This window comes from Salmo trutta, chromosome 29 (genome assembly GCF_901001165.1).
Source record: "Salmo trutta chromosome 29, fSalTru1.1, whole genome shotgun sequence".
Classification (NCBI taxonomy): domain Eukaryota; kingdom Metazoa; phylum Chordata; class Actinopteri; order Salmoniformes; family Salmonidae; genus Salmo; species Salmo trutta.
The window spans coordinates 10,478,414-10,495,079 of NC_042985.1; the positions used below are offsets into that span (position 1 = coordinate 10,478,414).

Genomic DNA, 16,666 nt, shown 5'->3' on the forward strand with positions numbered 1-16,666 from the left:
ACACACACACCAGTGCATAGGTGCACAGTCATGTACACACACACACACCAGTGCATAGGTGCACACAGTCATGTACACACACACACACACACACACCAGTGCATAGGTCAACCCGTCCAGTCTCTCAGCTCCAGTACTATAAAACAACTCACTTTCTAAAAGTGCTCCAATCCAAATATGACCCTGTGTCACCGAATGTAGAACAACAGCTGAAATATATAATACGGAGTCAAACCTCCATAGCACTGAAAGCAAGCATTCTATTCCCTATGGGCCCTGGTCAAAAGTAGTGCACTATAAAGGGAATATGGTGCCTTCATCTCTCTGAGAGGGCTGGCTACTGGCTACACTAAAAGCTCTATTATCCACTTTCTATGGACTGAAAATCAATGGGACAGACTGAAGGTTGGACTGTGTGTGTGAGTGTCTTGATGAGACTACTCTGTTCTATAGTGGAGGAAAGATTATATTGATCCGTCTAATGACTGATTAGATGTTTGAACAGTCTGAGAATGTGACGGTCTGTGTGTAATGCATGTTCATTATGGTAGTCTCTCCCAGAGTCCCACCGCACAACCAAATGAACATAACAAATTACAAATGCTCAAAATAAAGGTTTCTTTGGACGGAGTCCCTACTGGATGTTAATAATGAACATAAGGACAATTCAAGGGCCAACACGTAACAAACGGCACTATAACTTAGGGAAATTGTGCTGCCCTCTCTATACACAGTCAACTAGCTAGCGCTGAAGGCTAATGGCTAATGCAGCCAGAAGGGTCAGAAGCTAGTGTGGTTCGGAGTGGGAGTCTGCAACAGAGTGGCTTTAGTAGTATAACGTGAACCCATTAGCACCATACAGCTGCAACACTTAGTCCGCGGGCCTGTCCAAATACCCATACTTGTGTTTTAAATAGTACTCTGATTGGGTATGCAAAAACAGAACGTTTTATAGTATATGACATTTTGAAAACTTAGTATGATTTAAATGCCAGGTTGCCATACTGATTTAATGGAGAAGAATTCGCTGCACAGTATTGAGGAACAGAATGCTCCTTTCAGACCCACGTGTGTTTGATAACAGATGATAATCAGAGAAGAAAACAAAAATGAACAAATGGCAGGGAACAAACCAATTGTGCATCAGATGAAGCCTTCTCAGTATGATGAGCCTAGTATGTAGATATTTGTTGCTTAATGCATATGTTTTTACTAAACATTACGTTCTTAATAGTATGTGGTATGATTAGCACCCAGTACGGAGTTTCAGTAAGTAGAAGGCAGATTTTGGACATAGCTACTGTCCCAAATTCCCTATATAGTGCACTACTGTTGAGCACTGTGGGCCTTGGTCAAAAGTAGTGCACTATAAAGGGAGTAGGGTGCTATTCGGGACGGAACACTTAGCATTCATTACTGTGGTAGAACGTTAGCATTGGTCTTACGTGAGCTCCCTTCATGATCTTCTTGGCTTTAGCGTTGAGGTAGAAGTCTCCCCAGAGGGTCTTCAGGAGCACCTCAGCCCTGATGCCCATCCTCTGGCTGTGGATCTGGGCAAACTGCTGGATACTACAAGAAAACGCACAAAGCTGCTAACGCTGGAAAATACCAACGACAGAAAAGCTAAACACACAGTGATTGATATTTCCTCTCCATTATGCTTCAGCATCTTTGTTCTGGATTGTAGTTTGACAGAGGCCTTCACTGACAATAGCCTGCACTGAACATTTGATATCTATGCATGTTTGTAATTCTCAGTGGTTTCAGTGATGTGTTGAGTTGTCAAAACAGAGCTTTTTAGGCAAGAAAATAGCAATGCGTCACTTGAATGGGTGTCGGTCAACACCGCTTGTAAAACACTTGGCTTCCACTGAATAACAGTGACTTCATTGGTTATTTTCATCGATCCTAAAGCCACAGCTGCCCTCAAAACAAGGTATCTGTGTCCTGTGTACACACCAACAGACACACTAATGACATTCAATGACTATAATGCACACAGTCTAGTCTGTCTGTAGTAGTTACTTTGTGACTGCTCTGTAGCATGGGGGAGAACATTAAACACCTTGCTAGCAGAGCACTGACCTGATTTGAGGGACATAAGAATGTGCAGGCTGGCTAGGATGAAATACCATTACATTGGGTTTGAGATGTTTTGACTGTTATGTGAACAAGAGCTAAAGTTCTCTTCCTACTCAGCTGGTTATTTAGAATTCTACATCAGTTACAGTCATGCAGAATTCTACCCTCTGTTCTTTCTCTGAAAGCTAAGGCAAAAGCCCCACCTAGTGGATATTTCATCAATAACCAAATACCTGACCAACTCCCCAGACATGTATTGATGGCCCCACATACAGCGCGTTCGGAAAGTTTCAGACACATTGGTTTTTCCCCCACATTTTGTTACGTTACAGCCTTATTCTAAAATTCATTAAAAAAAAGACAATTCTCATTAATCTACACACAATACCCCATAATGTCAGTGACAAGAGGTTTTTAGAAATTTGTGCAAATGTAAAAAAAAATGTACAACCAAAATACCTTATTTATATAAGTATTCAGACCCTTATGAGACTCAAAATTAAGCTCAGATGCATCCTGTTTTCAATGATCATTCTTGAGATGTTTCTACAACTTGATTGGAGTCCACCTGTGGTAAATTCAATTGAATGGACATGATTTGGAAAGGCACACACCTGTCTATATAAGGTCTCACAGTTGACAGTGCTTGTCAGAGCAAAACCAAGCCATGTGGCTGAAGGAATTGTCTGTAGAGCTCCGAGACAGGATTGTGTCAAGGCACAGATCTGGGGAAGGTCCCCAAGCATTGAAGGTCCCCAAGAACACAGTAGTCTCCATCATTCTTAAATGGAAGAAGTTTGGAACCACCAAGACTCTTCCTAGAGCTGGCCGCACAGTCAAACTGAGTAATTGGGGGAGAAGGGCCTTGGTCAGGTAAGTGACCAAGAACCCAATGGTCACTCTGACATAGCTAGAGTTCATGGAGATGGGAGAACCTTCCAGATGGACAACCATCTCTGCAGCACTCCAACAATCAGGCCTTTATGGTGGAGTGGCCAGACGGAAGCCACTCCTCAGTAAGAGGCTCATGACAGCCGCTTGGAGTTCGCCAAAAGACACCTAAATGACTCTGACCATAAGAAACAAGATTCTCTGATCTGATGTAACCAAGAATGAACTCTTTGGCTTGAATGCCAAGCGTCACATCTGGAGGAAACCTGGCACCATCCCTATGTTGAAACATGGTGGTGGCAGCATCATGCTGTGGGGATGTCAGGATTAAGGGAAAGATGAATGGAGCAAAGTACAGAGAGATCATTGATGAAAACCTGCTCCAGAGCGCTCAGGACCTCAGACTGGGGCGAAGGTTCAACTTCCAACAGGACAACGACCCTAAGCACACAGCTAAGACAACGCAGGAGTGGCTTCGGGACAAGTCTCCGAATGTCCTTGAGTGGCCCAGCTGCCAAAGGTGCTTCAACAAAGTACTGAGTAAAGGGTCTGAACGCTTATGTAAATGTGATTAAAAAAAAATGTTTTTCAAAATAATGCCCTTCTGAACAGACCCAAGTCCACAGACGCCCAAGACCTTAAGAGGACCAGGGTCGTATTCACTAGGAACCAAACAGGAGCAAACATGCCCAAAAAGGGAGAGACTACCTCCTGAACATGTCCAGTAAGAAACGCTGGTTTTTGTTTTCAGTTGCAAAACGTTTTGCTACGGTGTGCACTAATGCATATAACCCAGGACCCACCTGAAGCCCCATCCGTCTATGGCACTGGCGAAGACCACATTCCCCTGGTCTGGAGAGAAGTAGAGCTGGGAGTCATCCGAATCCTCTAGCCCAGCGCTCCAGTCGTACACCTGTTCTGACCCGGGACACTCAGCAGGCTCGATGTCCCCCTCCTCCTTATCTTCCTCCGCCCGCTCCTCTTTCACCGCGCGGTCCTCCAGCACTTTGGAGGTAAACAGAGAGCCTGTCACTGCATTCACCTGTGAGGAGGGAAAAGGGACTGTTAGAATATAGTCCACTTCTGTATTAAGAATCATATACGTTCCAGAACATGTCTCTGTTATAACTGATTCCTTAACCAAAAACAGCACATTCAGTTCGATTCAACTTACACTCAGGAGCAATTCATTGTGTACTACTTATATGGCAGGTATACTGTTTCTGTCTTGTGTTTTTTGACTAATGACACTTGTCTTTAGAGGTCAGGGACTCACCTGTTCTAGAATCTTCTGCAGGTGTGTGTAGGCTTCCTGAGAGGTGAGCTTCAGCTCCATGATGAGCCGGTCAATCTTGTTGATAACCAGCACAGGCCTGATGTTCTCCAGCCACGCCTGACGCAGCACTGCTTGGGTCTACGGAAGGATGGGCGGACACACACACAAACTGATACTCTGAGTAAATGGCCAAGTCTCACGTCAACAAAGACAAAATGAAAATGCCATGAAGTTGAGAAAGTAGAGCGGCAAATATATTACATTCCAAAACAATGACAGGGTTTTTGTTCTGCAATTGAAATCCTTGCACAGGCCACCTATGCTTTTGTCGGGTCGCCTAAGTCCAAACAGCGTATAAAAAATGTTTTATATATTAAATTTTTTTATTAGTAATTTTAGGGATGAAAAACACCTTGTGTAAACTGAAACATCTAAAGCCAGATATAAAGTATGTAGAGATCTTTTTTCAAATAATATAATCTTTGAGAACTAACAATCAACCAAATAAAAGCTAGACAGTAAGGGAGAAAATTCCCAAAACAATGAATTAAGCAGTCTTGAAAAACACCGCAAAACGCATAAACTCGCAGGAAATTAGCTTTAAAACTGCCACATTTCTCTCAGCTCTAAGGCAAAATGAGTAGAATTGCTGGAAATTAGCTTTAAAACTGCAGAAAATACATTTCAGCTCTATCGAGAAATGTGTAGAATTTAAGGAAATTTGCTTAAAAATGCAAAAAGTAACTCAATCAATGATAAAGTGTGGGTGAGCTTGGTGCCCCATTTCCATGAAACACTGTTTAATGCAGAACCAGTGGAGAACAGGTAGTTATTTATTGAACCTTTATTTAACTAGGCAAGTCAGTTAAGAACAAATTCTTATTTACAATGATGGCCTACCCCGGACGACACTGGGCCAATTGTGTACCGCCCTATGGGACTCCTAATCACAGCTGGTTGTGATACAGCCTGGAATCGAACCAGGGTCTGTAGTGACGCCTCTAGCACAAATGCAGTGCCTTAGACCACTGCACCACTCGAGAGCCCCAAGGCTATAACCTAAGTACGTATGTGTCCAAAATCCCATTCTATTCACTAAATAGTGCACTACTTTTGACCAGGGCCCTAGAAATGAAATAGACATTGACTGTAATTGCCTTACCTGTGGACAAACTCCCTCCACAGCATCTACGATGACAATGGCCCCGTCACATAGTCTGACGGCGGTGGACACCTCAGACGAAAAGTCCACATGGCCCGGAGAGTCAATCAAGTTTATCAGGAAGTCCTCCTTCCCTGAGACACACACACACACACGCGAGGGTCAATTAGACGGAGACAAGCGGTCCGCCTCACAACAGGTCTCAACATGTTCCTACTGTGGTGTCTTACCAGCAGCATAGTGCAGTGAGATAGCGCTGGACTTCATCGTGATCCCTCGGATCTGCTCATCCTCCCGGCTGTCCAGGTACCTCAGCTAATTCATAAACAACATCAGAACACAGATGTATACATGACCATATCACAGATCAATGTGTAGATCAGGGACACACAACTAGATTAGTAAAAGGGCCAAAAAAACAAAGTCTGGCTACAGTAGTATGACAAGGATAATACAGATGATTGAGATCAAGTCATACTAACCTTTCCGGCTAAGCGACTTGATATAATGCCATTGCTCGCCACCAAGCTATCTGCCAGAGTTGTTTTGCCTGCAAAATAGATAGTGGTGGATATGAATGGAGTGTCACTACAAATGGTCATGCATGCAAACAACTGTCATCAGTATTTTCCCGTGCAACATTCTCAATAATCAAGTCAATGGAACCTACCATGGTCCACGTGTGCCAGAATGCACAGGTTCCTGACGTTGGCAGGATTCTTCTGTAGTGCTTTGATCTTATCCAAACTGGTGTGTCCCATCTTTGACTGCTTTGGACTAGCTAATACATCAGGCGAGGAAACAAACTTTAGGAGATATCATCTAGTAATGTCACTATTACCTAGCTAGCTAGCTACTGCTATAAAAACTGATCAGCGCCAGTGCACTCAACACAGCAAAGTTAGTTAGTAAAACAACACACCTCCATTCTGAATGACAGCAATACAAAAGGTGCGTGATATGTAGCTGCAATTTACAGTATTTTACAATATGCTGCACTCAGCTAAAAGAAATGTGGACAACACTGTTAGCGTTCTATACAAAGTAGTATATTACTATATATATATATATATATATATATATATATATATATATATATATATATATATATATATGATTCATAACTTAAAATAAATTCTCATATCACATAAGAAATCTCAATATTATGCGACAAAAGTCACATAAAACACAAACGTGGACACAACTCACTCACGTTGTTTGCCCGGAAGAATACGTAAAATGTTGACGCCGCTGTTTAAATGACGTGGTACGTTACGTCGTTACTAGGAAGCTCAGCGGTTGCTAGGGTAACGTGCTGCTTCCATAGAAACAAAACTGCACACTTTAGCGCGAGCTATCACTGAGGTATAAAATAACGGAGCTGTCGGGCGGTGTTTGTGGGATTGCAGGGGAAAGAGCCACGGAACACGCTATCCCCCCTTCAAAGACATGAAACGGCTATGCATATGTGAGATCTGCAGCTGTGGGTAAGGAGGATGTATTGATTTAGTGTAGTAAAAAGGTATGTTGACATTCATGAGATTACCAGTGTTTCCACAAGTTTGTGTTTGAATAAATGATTTTCGTGCGTTAATTTAGGATTGACTAACCAGTGAATTGACACGCCTATGCCAAGTAGAACATGGAGTTGACATTAAAATGGCAAATGCTGTATTTATATTATTGACTGACATTCATTATGAATCACTGTTGTAAAAACTCTATCCAATCCATTTGGCATTCCTTTAGCTACAAACTACAATGCTGAAATTATTAGAACGTATTATAACGTATTATTAGAACATATGACATTGTAAATTGACTGTCACAATAATATGACTATTCAGTGGCAAAATAAATAGACAATTTTGTCAAGTTGTCCAATGGCTAGTCATGGAAAAACATTTCTTGCCCAGAAAAATATTGTTGCACTAATGACCGACTGAATAAAAAGTATCCTAGATAGGTACGAACATAGCTACGATTTGCTTTTTTGCATAGTCTAGCTACATTTGTCATTTCACCAATACAAGGAGACGTGTCTGGCTTTATTTAGATCTGTAGGCCTGTCATAACTCACAATGCTGTGTAGCTAGCTATGTCTCTATTATCACTTGCACACAGACACTCCCTGTCCTGAGTGAAAACAACGCCCTTGGTTACATAGAAACAAGTGCATTTCTTATTGCCCTGAAACGATATCAGCCTATGCAAAATCCACAGCAATCATTGTGAAAATGTAGCCCGTGATTTCTGACATTGGTATCCTATTGATTAAAGTTGTCAGTTTATTTAAGTTCAGTTTTTAGTCTTCTATTCTTTATTTTACCTCCACCTAAGTATACTATGTTAGCACAATACTCCAATGTAAGGTATTATCTTGTTTGGTTTATTATCATGTGATTGTTGCACAATGCTTTCATAAGCCTTTCAAATAGGTCAGTGAATGCAATCATTTTTTTCTGAGTCTGACCATGTGAATTAATTATGCTACTATGCCTGTTAAGTCACCATAGATGCAATAGATACATCATATTGAGTTAAATGTCTGTTAATCTAAGATTAAATACAAGTCTGGCATTCTTTTAAAGAATTCACACCAAGCTCAGTCAGTACACATTCATTGCATTGGATAAACAGGTAGATAATTGCTCACACCCAGCCTGCTGGTTTCCATTCTGCACTTAATTAAAGATTAAGATGACTAGTCTGTTATTTCATTCAGAGGATGCTCTGTGTAGGTTGGCATGCCACGTAACTAGCCTAACTCACTGCCAGTCACCATAATTGCATTGTAAATTAATACTACACTCTATTGGTATAGTGTTCATTAGTCCACTGTTAATGCACGTCAGCACAGCTGTCAAGTTTTCAAGATAGAGCACTTTCAGTAAAATAAAGTTTGGAACTTTGCCCTCTGTCTAGACGCCATCGCTGCCCCCACCGACCCACAGCTCTGTATGGAAAACCCAATATGACATGTGTCCTGACAGAGTACACAGAGAAGTACCCCGCCTATGGAGGATACAACCCGCCCCAGAGCCTGAAACCCAAGCCTGTTAACCACGGTGACCGGGGGAGAATGGATGGAACTACTACATTCAAGTAAACACCTTAGTCATGGATTGCACCCTAATGAAACACCAATCCCTTTCAAGTACACTACTTTTGGCCAAGAATGCAAGGGCAGGGGACAAAAGTAGTGTACAACCAAAAGTAAGGGAATAGGGTGCTATTTGAGACTGTGTCAATCTTCTGCTATTCAACCACTCTCATTTAATGCAAAGCCCTTTGAGGAGCGCACACACACACACACCCCTCATGCAAGCCATGTGGTTTTGAGGGGATTTTGGAAAATGTACCTTTTTAAGTGGTCTCTAAAAGTCGAGCCGATTCCATATTCCACAGTCAACCTCTTATGTAGATATCACTAACTATGTTAATTGGGAGTTATCCACGGAGGTCTCAATCCCAAATGAATGAAAAAGACTGGTTACTCTCTCGCTGTCCCTAGGACTGACTTTATTCCCTACGTGGTGACTCGACGACCGGGGAAACAGCAGGCGGAGTACAAACCCAAACCTGGAGACATAGATCTGGGGACCACCTACAAACAGGACTACAGCCTTTATGAGGTCCAACCCTTCGCCCCTTCCAGACCCAGCGAGAGGGTACACGCAACAGGGCACAAAATGGATACAGTGCCTACGTACAAAGGTGAGCTATTCTGCGTTGTTTGTTGACATATTACACATGACACATTTCTACAAGGGGTACCACACAGTGATCCTTATTTTAGTATTATATAATAAATATTGGCATTTAAAGTTAATACGTTGCTATTTCTATGGAATATTTTATACATCAAAATTACATCATAACAATAACTAATGCGCTCTATAAATAAACAATGGTTATTACCAAAACTAACACATACAAATATTTTAATGTTTCAACTCTTTTAATGTTTCAAGAGGATTTCCGACAGTGGGAGATGTGCAAGCGGGAGCTGAAGAAACCCGACCTGACCTACCACCCGCCAGACGCCAAGTTCGACGGCCACACCACCTTCCAGGACGACTTCCTCCCCCGAGGCCTTGCCCCCAGAGAGAGCTTCAAACCCTCCAGTATCCCCAAAATCTCCGATACCCCCTTCGATGGGGTGACCAGTAACCAGCAGTGCTATGTGTCCCACCCTCTGGAGGCACGCTGGGTGAAGGCTCCAGAGCCCTATAAACCCAGTAGCCAGCCCCTTCAAGACCTCACCACCAACCGAAGAGACTATCAGGGCCTGCCAGGACAGCTGCCCCAGAGCTATAAGCCTAACCCTGGAAAGGTAACGCTGTGTTTAATGACATCTCACTAGTCACAGACTATGTAATGGAGCATCTGATCAAATTACACATGATTTTAGTTCTGGGTTAACCCAGATTAATATCTCACTAACTCCTCTTCACTTACCTTTTCTGGCCAGTGACAGCATCAACTGATATTTGATCATTAGTAGACAGTGGCTGATGAAATATCTCTGGGTGGTAGCCTAGCGGTTAAGAGGTTGGGCCAGTAACCGAGCTGACTAGGGGAAATCTGTTGATGTGCCCTTGAGCAAGGCACTTACAAGAGCAATTAGGGTTAAGTTGCTCTGGATAAGAGCATCTGCTAAATGACTAAAATGTAAAAAAAAAATCTCTATTGAAGTGCAGATTCAAGATAGACGTGTAGTTTTGTTTGAATGTCCCATGTTTTATTTTCAATGTGATTATCTGGTGAGTTGATGAAGGTTACTGAGGTGAAACCAAAGTCAAATGTCCATCTGAGGGTGAACAATAAACCTCTATTCCACTCTACTCTGTTCCTAGGTGACGTCTGACGTTCCCTTTCAGAGCAGCACAGAGTTTAAGGAGCATTTCCAGCAGTGGCCCGTGTCCCTGCCTCAGCTGCACAAGAGCCTGCAGTACGTCAGCCCCACAGAGCACATGGATATGAGCACCACGTCTGGTGCAGACTACGTCCAACACAACATCCAGCCCTTCATTTCTGCCAAGCCCTTCAATCGGCCCACCAAGTCATCAGCTCCCTTCCAGGTATAGATGAGACGATACAGGCATTCGGAAAGTATTCAGACCTGTTGACTTTTTCCACATTTTGTTACGTTACAGCCTTATTCTAAAGTGGATTAAATGTTTTTTCCCCCTCAATCTCCCATAACAACGAATCAAAGAAACTTTGGCAAATGTCAGGTTCGATGGGGAGAGTCGCTGCAAAGCTATTTTCAGGTCTCTACATAGGTTCGATCAGGTTCAAATCCAGGCTCTGGCTGGGCCACTCAAGGACATTCAGAGACTTGTCCCGAAGCCACTCCTGCGTTGTCTTGGCTATGTTCTTAGGGTCGTTGTCCTGTTGGAAGGTGAACCTTCATCCCAGTCTGAGGTCCTGAGCGCTCTGGAGCAGGTTTTCATCAAGGATCGCTGTACTTTGCTCCGTTCATCTTGCCCTCGATCCTGACTAGTCTTCCAGGGCCTGCCACTGAAAAACATCCCTACCGCATGATGTTGCCACCCCCATGCTTCACCATAGGGATGGTGCCAGGTTTCCACCAGATGTGACGCTTGGCATTCAGGCCAAAGCATCCAATCTTGGTTTCATCAGACCAGAGAATCTTGTTTCTCATGGTCAGAGTCCTTTAGGTGCCTTTTGGCAAACTCCAAGTGGGCTGCCTTTTACTGAGGAGTGGCGTCCGTCTGGCAAATCTACCATAAAGGCCTGATTGGTGAAATGTCATTCTGTCAGAGTGATCTGAGGATGCACCTGAGCTCAATTCCAAGTCTCCTAGCAAATGGTCTGAATATTTACAGTGCATTCGGAAAGTATTCAGACCCTTTGACTTTTTCCACTTTTTGTTATATTACAGCCTTATTCTAAAATGGATTAAATAAAAACAAATCCTCATGAATCTACACATGATACCTCATAATGACAAAGTCTAAAACAGGTATTTAGACATTTTTGCTAATTTATAAAAACAAGTAAAAATACTTTTTGCTATGAGATTCAAAATTGAGCTCAGGTGCATCCTGTTTCCATTGATCATCCTTGAGATGTTCCTACAACTTGATTGGAGTACACCTGTGGTAAATTCAATTGATTGGACATGATTGGAAAGGCACATACCTGTCTATATAAGGTCCCACAGTTGACAGTGCATGACATAGCAAAAACCAAGCCATGAGGTCGAAGGAATTGTCGGTAGAACTGCGAGACAGGATTGTGTCGAGGCACAGATCTGGGGAAGGGTACCAAAAAATGTTTGCGGCATTGAAGGTCCCCAAGAACACAGTGGTCTCCATCATTCTTAAATGGAAGAAGTTTGGAACCACTAGGACTCTTCCTAGATCTGGCCGCCCAGCCAAACTGAGAAATCGGGTCAGAAGGGGCTTTGTCAGGGAGGTGTTATGTTTTTGATTTGATTTTGCTACTACCTGTATAGATGGTCATTCTGACAGAGCTCCAGAGTTCCTCTGTGGAGATGGGAGAACTTTCCAGAAGGACAACCATCTCTGCAGAACTCTACCAATCAGGCCTTTATGGTAGAGTGGACAGATTCTCTGTTGATGAAACCAAGATTTAACTCTTTGGCCTGAATGCCAAGCATCAAGTCTGGAGGAAACCTGGCACCATCCCAAGCATGGTGGTTGCAGCATCGTGCTGTGGGGATGTTATTCAGTGGCAGGGACTGGGAGACTAGACAGGATTGAGGGAAAGATGAACGGAGCAAAGTACAGAGAGATCCTTGATGAAAACCTGTTCCAGAGCACTCAGGACCTCCGGCTGGGGCAACGGTTCACCTTCCAACAGGACAATGACCCTAAGTACACAGCCAAGACATTGAAGGAGTGGCTTCGGGACAAGTCTCTGAATGTCTTTGCAGCGACACTCCCCATCCAACCTGACAGAGCTTGAGAGGATCTGCAGAGAAGAATGGGAGAAACTCCCCAGTTTATTTAATTTATTTATTTAACCTTTATTTAAGGCAAGTCAGTTAAGAACAAATTCTTATTTACAGTGACGGCCTACCGGGGAACAGTGGGTTAACTGCCTTGTTCAGGGGCAGAACAACAGATTTTTACCTTGTCAGCTCAGGGATTCGATCCAGCAACCTTACTGGCTTAACACTCTAACCACTAGGCTACCTGCCACCCCAAATACACGTGTGCCGAGCTTGTATCGTCATACACAAGAAGACTGTAAATTCAACAAAGTACTGAGTAAAGTGTGTGAATACTTATGTAAATGTGGTATTTAAAAAAATGTTTTTACTTGTTTTTCCTTTGCCATTATGGGGTATTGTGTGTAGATTGATGAGGAAAAACATGTATTTAATCCATTTTAGAATAAGGCTGTAACGTATATTGTTTTTTTTAAGTGACGGGGTCTGAATACTTTCCGAATGCACTGCACCTATTAATATATTGCTGGGCTGATATATCGTTTAACGGTTATGTTGTTGTACTTATATGTATTGCCATACTGATATCGTGTCTTACTGATGTCGATGTTCTGATGTAATATTCTAGTTATATTGTTCACTAAAGTGTATGCTGTTAAATTCTTGGGAGATTATTTCAACAGCACATGAATATGATTGAATATACATGTTTTATTACATTCAAAACGGTGCGTTCTCATTTTGTCCTGTAACCGGGTCAGTTGGGATTTTTTGGGGTACGTTTATCGTAGCATCAAAATGAACGTTCTCACCCCACTACCTCCAGGTCTGCACCACCATGAGGGATGACTACCAGCCTTGGGAGGTCAAGAGACAGGCCATGATCAAGAAGCCTGAGGAGATGCCGAGAGCCACCGGACGGATGGACCACCTCACCACCTTCAAGGCAATTCAAGACTCTTGTTTCCATTGGCATGCCAGGGCAATTCTCAAATCACACCCTGCCTATAGAAAAATACTTTTGGGAGGAGCACAGGATCAGCTACATTGTAGCACCTATGGAGCTGTTTTAGGGGCTAAGTGCCCTGTGGACGGACACAACAATAGGAGATACTATAGTACCTACCATCTGAAATCACCGGCCAGTTCTCAGTACCGCCTCCATGAAGTGCACTAGTTTTGGCCAGATATGGGTGGGTTTAGGGTGTTCTTTGAGACACTGCTCAAGTATCTACACATATACACTCTTAGAAAAAAGTGTTTCAAGAGTGTTCTTCGGCAGTCCCCGTAGGAGTAGCCTTTTTTTGGTTCCCGGTAGAACCCTTTTGGGTTCCATTTAGAATCCTCTGTGGAAAGGGTTCTATCTGGAACCAAAAAGGGTTCTTCAAAGGGTTATCCTATGGGCGGAGCCGAATAACCCTTTTAGGTTCTAAATAGCACCTTTTTTTCTAAGAGTGTAGCAGAGCCCCTGTCTCTCTGGCTCTAGGCCACATTCTTATAAGCCATTATTAGAAATTCTATTCTATTTGATTGTATTCTATTATCCAGGCCCATTTTACACCCCACGAACTGCAGCCCAATGTGAGCTTCAAGCCAGCTCACGCCCCCATGAGGGCTGATGCCCCATTGGAGGGCGGCACCATGTACAGCACAGAGTTCACCCCCAAGAGGTAACACACACACACACACACACACACACACATAGTTACCCAGCAGAGATGCGCACACACACGCTGAGCATTTCGCTGCACTGTTTATACCTGCTGTAAACTGTGTACGTGACGAATAACATTTGGTTTTGATTTGACACACACACAAAGTTAACCCACAAGCATTTAGTCTGGAGTCCCCTGGAATCAGCCGTTACATCCCAGGAGGGACATCAAACAAAAGGGAAGCTGTTTTACTACCTGAATGAAATGAATGACTGATGTAAAACTAAATCACTTTTATAACCTCAAGCTTAATAAGTGCTAGTGTTGTGAATTTGTGGATGATTATGTGCTGAACTTGCAGCAAGATTATTTTCCACGAGCGAACAATAAAGGTATTGTATAGATCATTTTCTGGTATTTTATCGTATGATCGTATGATTTTGTGTTATAGGATCAGCGTTTGTCCAGCTAGCTACGACTCCCCGCCGGGCTTCGTGTTTGAGGACAGAGACGACAGGGGACATAGGTTCTACAGGAAGTTGCCATCTAAGGACATGAACAAGATGGCCGCCGGCATGGCTGTTGCTGTGGTGTCATAACGTATGACCATGATATTTGGTGACCAATGCTTTTAATCTTAAAAAGAGCATGTGAAGGCAAAACTACTTTTGTTTGGTCTGTTATGTTTTTCATTTTATTTTCCTACTACCTGTATAGTAATTGATAGTAAGTATCAATGATGTGATAATCAAATGGAACCAACAATTATGAACAAGTCACAAACAGGCCATTATAAAATAAACTTCCCTGTATTCTGGTTAATGGTTTCGATTGAATAGTTGGCTAATCTTTGTTTTACAAATTTGCAAATCATTAGTAATTAAAACAAGCACTTCATTTCTTAATCAATTAATTATCCTTGTGTATCCATGTGCCAAATGCTGCATAAAGTCACCACAGTCACACATTTATTGAAATTCACAAACATAATGCAGAACTTTCAGGGGAAATTTTCATAGTCCAAAATAATTGTTCAAAGTGCAAAAGACATACCGAAAACTTCATTATAATCTTGCAGTGTGATTTTTAAACTAGAGTTTAGAAAAAGCTATAGAAGAATAGTGGCCTCTTTATAATGCACATTGTTGGAAAAAAAGTTTCATATAAAATCACACTGACAGATTGAGTCTTATGGTCATTTTTGCTCAATGCTTTTAAACTAGGAACATGTCTCCCTCTGTGTGTTATAATGAGTATTACCAAACAAAATGTCAGGTGATCAAACTGTCTTTATTATCTTAGTATGTTGTCTTTCTAGAGCACTTAAATGTTTTGTTCCATAAACATCTTCATGATGTTCCTTCAATCCAGTTAGGATTCTACAAACGGCATCCATGTCAACACCCAATGTTATGGTAACGTTATCGATATGTTGTCGTAAATATCAGTAGCATTGATTATTGTCAGTATGCATTTGTTTGAGTGAGTGGCACTTGATAATGTATCTGCAAAACACATGACATGTCTCTACAAATCATTGGTGATTGCACATAAATGCATGAGAATCAAACCAGAAGGGAAAGGTATTAAACATACCTGTGACCCAACAACAGCAAGTGTTTATTAATGTACTGTACGGTTTATATCCAGTCTTTTAAACAGGCGTTAAGACAACTACATAAGGTAAGAAAATAAAGTCCCACAGAAAATCTACATACTCTCAATGTACAATATTGCACTTAAAAACACAGTATTTACAAGACATTTTACAATGCAGCACATTGGTTGGATAACCAAAACAATAGTAAAAAGGAACCGACCCCATTTTTCAAACAGAGAAATATGACAGTCATGTTTTCTCTCGGGGCCCATTCTAAATGGCACTGTATTCCCTACATAGTGCACTACTTTTGACCAGTACTGCAGTATGTAGGGCAGTGGTGGTGGGCGGGGCCCTGAACATCATTATAGAAATTTGTACAATGCAAATGGACCACAAGCAAGCAGAAAAATAGATTGAATTGGAAAATAATAAGTTCATACCTTGATTACATTGAGATACGATCACATATGTCTCTCTTGTTATTAATGGGAATAGATTTTGGCCCGGCGTCCACCTGTTTCCGACCCCTGATGTAGGGAATATGATTGGGTGCCATTGGGAACACAACCCATACCTCTCTCGGTCACTGCAGGGCCTATTTATTCCAAACAGTGATCATTTCTGTGGACAATTATTATCTCACAAAATACATACTACTGTATGAACTGTACTCTGATGAATATGTTTAAAATGTATGTACACATTGAATGTTAACTGTTATGGCAAATATGCAAAATCCAATAAATAATTTTGAAACCGCTTTTCCTCCTACTGTCTGACTAGTAGGTTCTAATGCAAATGATTTGGTTCAGATTGTTGTTTTCTCATGCCAATGACGTTCCACTACAATCTGACATCCCTTTGCCTTCACACATGTGAATGGTCTTATAGGATTCTGCATCACACATCCAGACCAGTTCCTACTGTATACTGTATGTACATGTACAGTCAGTGGTGTAAAGTACTTAAGTAAAAATACTTTGAAGTACTACTTAAGTAGTTTTTTTTCTGTGTATCTGTACTTTACATGTACTTCACAACATTCCTAAAG

General features: G+C 42.0%; 2 protein-coding genes across 3 annotated transcripts in view; one reads left to right on the plus strand and one right to left on the minus strand.

The window, feature by feature from the left end:
* The window catches only part of LOC115166891 (elongation factor-like GTPase 1), a 101,357-nt gene extending 94,709 nt beyond the window's left edge, over positions 1 to 6,648 (minus strand). Inside the window, exons 1-8 of the mRNA XM_029720793.1 lie at positions 6,625 to 6,648; positions 6,082 to 6,192; positions 5,894 to 5,961; positions 5,642 to 5,726; positions 5,412 to 5,545; positions 4,250 to 4,387; positions 3,777 to 4,015; positions 1,446 to 1,569 (exon numbers count right to left, since the gene is read on the minus strand). Of these exons, the coding sequence (XP_029576653.1) occupies positions 1,446 to 1,569; positions 3,777 to 4,015; positions 4,250 to 4,387; positions 5,412 to 5,545; positions 5,642 to 5,726; positions 5,894 to 5,961; positions 6,082 to 6,172 (879 nt within the window). The 5' untranslated portion in view covers positions 6,173 to 6,192; positions 6,625 to 6,648. The remainder of the gene's footprint in view (positions 1 to 1,445; positions 1,570 to 3,776; positions 4,016 to 4,249; positions 4,388 to 5,411; positions 5,546 to 5,641; positions 5,727 to 5,893; positions 5,962 to 6,081; positions 6,193 to 6,624) is intronic.
* A 128-nt stretch (positions 6,649 to 6,776) lies between these two features.
* On the plus strand, positions 6,777 to 14,921 carry LOC115166900 (stabilizer of axonemal microtubules 2). 2 transcript variants are annotated; one of them, XM_029720811.1, is made up of 8 exons: positions 6,777 to 6,898; positions 8,337 to 8,516; positions 8,926 to 9,128; positions 9,386 to 9,747; positions 10,271 to 10,495; positions 13,184 to 13,303; positions 13,906 to 14,027; positions 14,464 to 14,921. In XM_029720811.1, exons 1-8 carry the CDS (start codon positions 6,861 to 6,863, stop codon positions 14,609 to 14,611), a joined length of 1,398 nt encoding a protein of 465 aa, XP_029576671.1. In that variant the 5' UTR covers positions 6,777 to 6,860; the 3' UTR covers positions 14,612 to 14,921. The 2 variants fall into 2 exon arrangements, with proteins under 2 accessions (XP_029576671.1, XP_029576672.1); XM_029720812.1 differs by having other exon boundaries at positions 6,799 to 6,933.
* The last annotated feature ends 1,745 nt before the right edge of the window (positions 14,922 to 16,666 follow it).